The sequence below is a fragment of the Stegastes partitus genome, unplaced genomic scaffold (assembly GCF_000690725.1).
Source record: "Stegastes partitus isolate 25-593 unplaced genomic scaffold, Stegastes_partitus-1.0.2 Scaffold2335, whole genome shotgun sequence".
NCBI classification, from domain to species: domain Eukaryota; kingdom Metazoa; phylum Chordata; class Actinopteri; family Pomacentridae; genus Stegastes; species Stegastes partitus.
The window spans coordinates 13,911-18,836 of NW_007580066.1; the positions used below are offsets into that span (position 1 = coordinate 13,911).

General features: G+C 46.7%; 1 protein-coding gene across 1 annotated transcript in view; it reads left to right on the forward strand.

Moving 5' to 3' along the window:
- LOC103374721 (uncharacterized) overlaps positions 1 to 4,766 on the forward strand; it is an 11,896-nt gene extending 7,130 nt beyond the window's left edge. Inside the window, exons 4-5 of the mRNA XM_008304852.1 lie at positions 2,082 to 2,190; positions 3,487 to 4,766. Coding sequence (XP_008303074.1) covers positions 2,082 to 2,190; positions 3,487 to 3,837 — 460 coding nt within the window. The 3' untranslated portion in view covers positions 3,838 to 4,766. The remainder of the gene's footprint in view (positions 1 to 2,081; positions 2,191 to 3,486) is intronic.
- The last annotated feature ends 160 nt before the right edge of the window (positions 4,767 to 4,926 follow it).

Genomic DNA, 4,926 nt, shown 5'->3' on the forward strand with positions numbered 1-4,926 from the left:
GTAGTTTTTAAAATCTCCAAAAATATTTTATTGTTAAAAAGAAAAATAAAACATCTTAAAAATATTAAAACATTTTAAAAAATCCCCCAAAATTACAAAAATGGAAACAAAAGGAAAAGTTTGAAAAGACTCCAAAGAAAAACAGAAATCTGAAGTGATGGAGCAGAAAGACGGAGACGTTGAGCTTCAACCAGCTGATCACACGCCGCTCGGTTCAAGACGGAGTTCTTTTTTCTCGACTCGTTCTGACCCGGGGTGCGTTTGATTCAGGCGGGTGGAGTCTCTACAGCTGCAGCTCATTTAAAGACAGTTTCAGTGATTCACAGGTTACATGTTCACAGAGTTGAACGTCTGCAGGCAGAAGATGGAAACTTTATCTCCTGAAGTCTGATTCAGGAGCTTCTGACGCTGAAAACTTCAGAGGCAGCGTTTCAACATCAACAAAAACTAAATTACTGTAAAACTGAACTGAAGTAAATCCAACCAGTAAAATGATCAGTTCCTCATTAATATACAAGAACTTTATGAACACATTCATCTTCAGAAAAAAGAGCAAAACAACCAAAAACACACAAAATGACCCAAAGAGACACAAAACAGAACCAGAGACCAGAGGAGCCGGTTGGTGGAGATACATCCAGCCTGGAGGAACATCTTCCTCCATCTGATGAGCAGACAGGAGAAGTCTGGAGACGTGGAGATGGTTCAACATCTTCACTATGAGGAGATGATATCTATATGGATCACAGCTTGTAACGTGTCTGTATGTCTTCTCTCTGGTCTCCATGGTTCTGCTGACAGAACATCTCTGAGTTCTGTCTCCTCCTCCTCCATGTTCTGGTTCCACTGAGCTTCAGGACTTCATGTTGAGGTGAAACACTGAGTCGGACTGAACCAGCGCTCAGAGGGTTAACTGCTTCCTGGAGACGACCAGCGTTTGTGAGGCGTTGAAGTCGCTCATGTTCACCTCCCTGCTGCCAGCGGTGGGCGGGGCTTAGCTGCAGGCTTAGGGTCTATTTATAGCCGTGAATGGAGCCACGTGTGAGGTCACATTCCTCATGCGGCGGCCGGCGTGCCGGCTGGTCATGTGACCTCCTCAGATAGCATCAGCGGGACCAGAGGAATGCAGATCAGCCTTTATTTATTCAGCCTTTGTGCCGCTTCCTGTCGTCCACCAATCAGCGGCGGCGCAGGATTATGTAAGGGCCAGACGAGCCAGAGCCACGGACCCGGACCCGGCTGCAGAAAGTAGGAGAACCAGATGAGTTCATGTGGAGCGCTGAGCGGGACTCACATGGACGTTTACATCATTCATTCATGGAGGAGCAGATCCAGAGTGGACATGAAGGTCCAGACGGCTCCCATCCAGAACTCAGCACGTTACTGAAACATGATCCACATGTGGACGGATCCACATCAGGGTCTAAAGCTGGAGTTCATACAGATGTTTACTGTCTTTAAATGAGCTGAAAGTGTGATTTGAGTTTATCTGAAAGAAAACCGGTTTAAAGGTGTTTGTGGGTTATTTACAGGTTTGTTAGAAAACATCCAGTAAAACAAAACAAACAGGCTGAAGCTGAATAATGTCAAAAACCTTTATTTATACAGATAATTAACTCTTTGACAACATCTGGAAAATAAGACGACACAGTTTTACTGTTTAAATCAGCGCTGATCAATATTCTACAGATGAACGTTTATGTTCACTGATTATTAAAATCATTTTCTAGTTGTTATTTACAGATTTGTCCTGTTACAGATCATCACAGGAACAAGTTTTAATTTACATGTTCATGGTTGTTTTCTATTATTTCTGTCTTTTTTTTTTTTTTACAGATTTTATTTTATTTTTTGAAGGCGGCGCTAAAAACAAAACTTTATGAAACCCGACGTTTTACCAACACGGTTAAAAACTAATCAAACAGTGAAAGTTTGAACTCTCGCTTCACTTCTTCAGGATTCACAACATCTTCACTGATCCTTGGAGCTCATTTCTCTGACAGCTGGACTTTTCCTGCAGAACCAGCAGAACCAGCAGAACCATCTGATTTCACCAGTTTGTCGTCTGTGTTTCCCTCCAGCGGTCGTTTCCTCGGCATCGTCCTGAAGATTGAAGAAATGCTGCACAGCTGGTTTCCTCAGATCAAACCCAACCAGACGGACGACGGCTCTGCAGCCAAGAAACTGAAGGTACCATCATGTCCTGGAGGTTTAGAGCCTCCTCACGTCAGATATCTGATGACAGTAAACTGCAGAAGTTCTTCAGCCTTAAAGCTGCGTTGTGTCTAACAGCCAGCAGGGGGCGATGCCTCTGCTGCCTGATGGAGGTCAGAGAGGAAACAAGGAGACTTTCTAACTGGATTTATCAGCTCAGGAAACATCGTCCTGATGGTTTATGGTCCCAGACTCTAGTTTAGAGCCTCCTTCAGTGCAGCATGACGATAATATCGTAAATAACTGTCGTATTTAGAGGAAAAGGGACGATGAAGCAGGAAGTCAGTGAAGTCTGGAGTGAAGAGATGAAGACGGTTTGTTATACTCAGCCTGTTGGTCCGACATGAAAAGACATTTTAAAGCTTTTGGGCCTCATAAGGTGCTTTTATTCAACTATATATAAACTGTAGAGGCACCTGAATATAAGCTCCGCCCACTGACTCTAAACAGGAAACCAGGTGTGTTCATATCCAGGCTGCAGGTGTCTCTAAGCTGCAGGTGTCCACGTTGGAACATGAGATATTTACACAGAAAGATGTTTTAACTTTCATTAAATGCGTAGCGGTAACATCCACAGATACGTACCGTAGAGGCTTTAGACCACTTTGGTCTCGAGGTGAATTCGCATTAATCCATAAATTAGCCGCATCGTTGTTTAAGCTGCAGCGTGTGAAAGAAGTAGGAGCTTCTAGTCCAGACATTACGGTAACCGAGACCTGAACATGATGTTGTTGATTCAGAACTTCTTTAAGAGTCGTGACTCCGTGACAAAAGATTTCAAACGTTTCTTCATGAAAACTGATCGATTCGTCCAGAAAAACTAAAACAGTGTTGAGTTGCAGCCCTGAAGGCGTCTTCATGGAGAAACAGCGTTTTATTTAAATCTAAAGCTGCAGCTTCGTTCGTTTGTCTGACCTGATTATAGGACGGCTGGTGTTTGTCGCTGACTGTTACCTGCTGAAGGTGTCGTCATGTGACCATCGGGTTCTTGTTCAGGGATGAAAGCAGCTTTTATGAGCTTCAGGCCTCAGAGTCAAAGTCTGTTGTCATGTTTCACGTCAAGAGGCTGCTTTGGCTTCGTATCATTAAGTCTGATCAACAGCGAAAAACTTCCAGTTAATCACATCATGTAAACTGGTTTCATTCATTCGTCCACATGGCTGATGCTTCATGTCTTGTTGATGTCGTGTGTGAAGTGCCTCTTCCAGCTGTGCTAAGCTAACGGTGTATAAACTGTGTGTTTTATTCTGATCCTGGTGTTTCTCTCGGCAGCGTCATGGCGGCGCCTCTCCTCCTCCGTCTGACCTCCACTCGGCCTCCAACTCGTCCACCAACCTCAAGTGGCTTCACACGTCACCCATCTGCTCCCTGAAGACTCCTGAAGCGCCGCCGGTCCGACCCGCCGCCTCCCGTGTGGAGCCGACCCAGGACGACGCCATCTCCTCCAGCACCGACTGGACCACCGAGCCGCCGCCACCGCCTCGCCGCCCGGCCGCCGGCCCTCGCCTGCGCCGCGGACCGCCGCCGTTCAAGATCAGCTCGCCGTGTCTGGAGCGACTCCTGCAGGCGAAGGAGAGCATCATCGCTCCCAGGACTGACGGAGACGGCGGCGTGTTGTCGTAGCGACCGGACCTCATCACGCCTGAAGGCCTTAAAACGCATGATTCAGTCTTCTTCTCGGCCTGCGGCGCTGTCGGCCGGGTTCAGGTGAAGCCGGAGCTTTGGGTGAAACGTTCTGATGACTGTTAGACGCTTCAAAAGCCTCAAACGGGAAACTTCCAGGTCGAGTTTCCGGCGGTTTGAGTCGATGCCGTCATCTTTACCGAGTCCAAAGGTTAAAATAACGTTACTGAGAGAACCGAGGAGGTCCGGACGCCGTGGAGACTCTTCACACCTGAACACTTTGACTGTTACCTTGTTTGATCTGCTTCTCTTTAGGTTTCGATGATTCCTCTACCTCATGCTGACGCCAAGCTGCAGGCTGAGCTCCAGAGACGAGTCGCTGTCGGTAGAAAAACACCAAAACTGTTGCAGGAGTGAAGAAAAGAAACCTGTGGAGTCTAATGCAACATCTCTGGACTGAGGTTCATGATCTGTTCTGGGATGGAACAGTCCCGGGTCACCACTGTGTCCTCAGTATGAACTAAAGGTAGTTTCTACACAACTGAAGGCGGAGCTGTTGCATCAGATCCACAGGGTTCGGTTCTGCTCAACCTCAGTGTGTTCTGGTAACTTTTTCACTCCTCACATGGACTTTGGGTGGTTTGGAAGTTTAACTCCCGCTCATCCACCAGTTTGTCCCGTTTCTCCAGGCGGGTTAGCATGAAATGCGTTCTGGTGGCGAAGGCGCCTGTACACGCTGTAACAGGACAGTTTGGGTTCTTCGAGGTGGAGTCGTGTGACGTCCTCGTTCTTTACCTGCAGCAGAAGCAGCAGACAGGAGGAGGAGTTTGGAAAACGCTGTAGATGGACTCAGCAGCAAGAATATCAGCCTAAGTTATACAGTCATGACTCCATAATCGACCCTTAACAATCCAGAACCTGCTATCTGACAGGTTTGTAGGAAAAACCAACAGAACCCATAAAAACAGCCTTAACATAGCGACAGCCTTGGATTGTGACTCCGACATGACATTTAATGTCACCAATCAGGATGACGGCGTATTATCTGACTGAACAATCCCACAGATTGGCTACGTTCACACTGCAGGA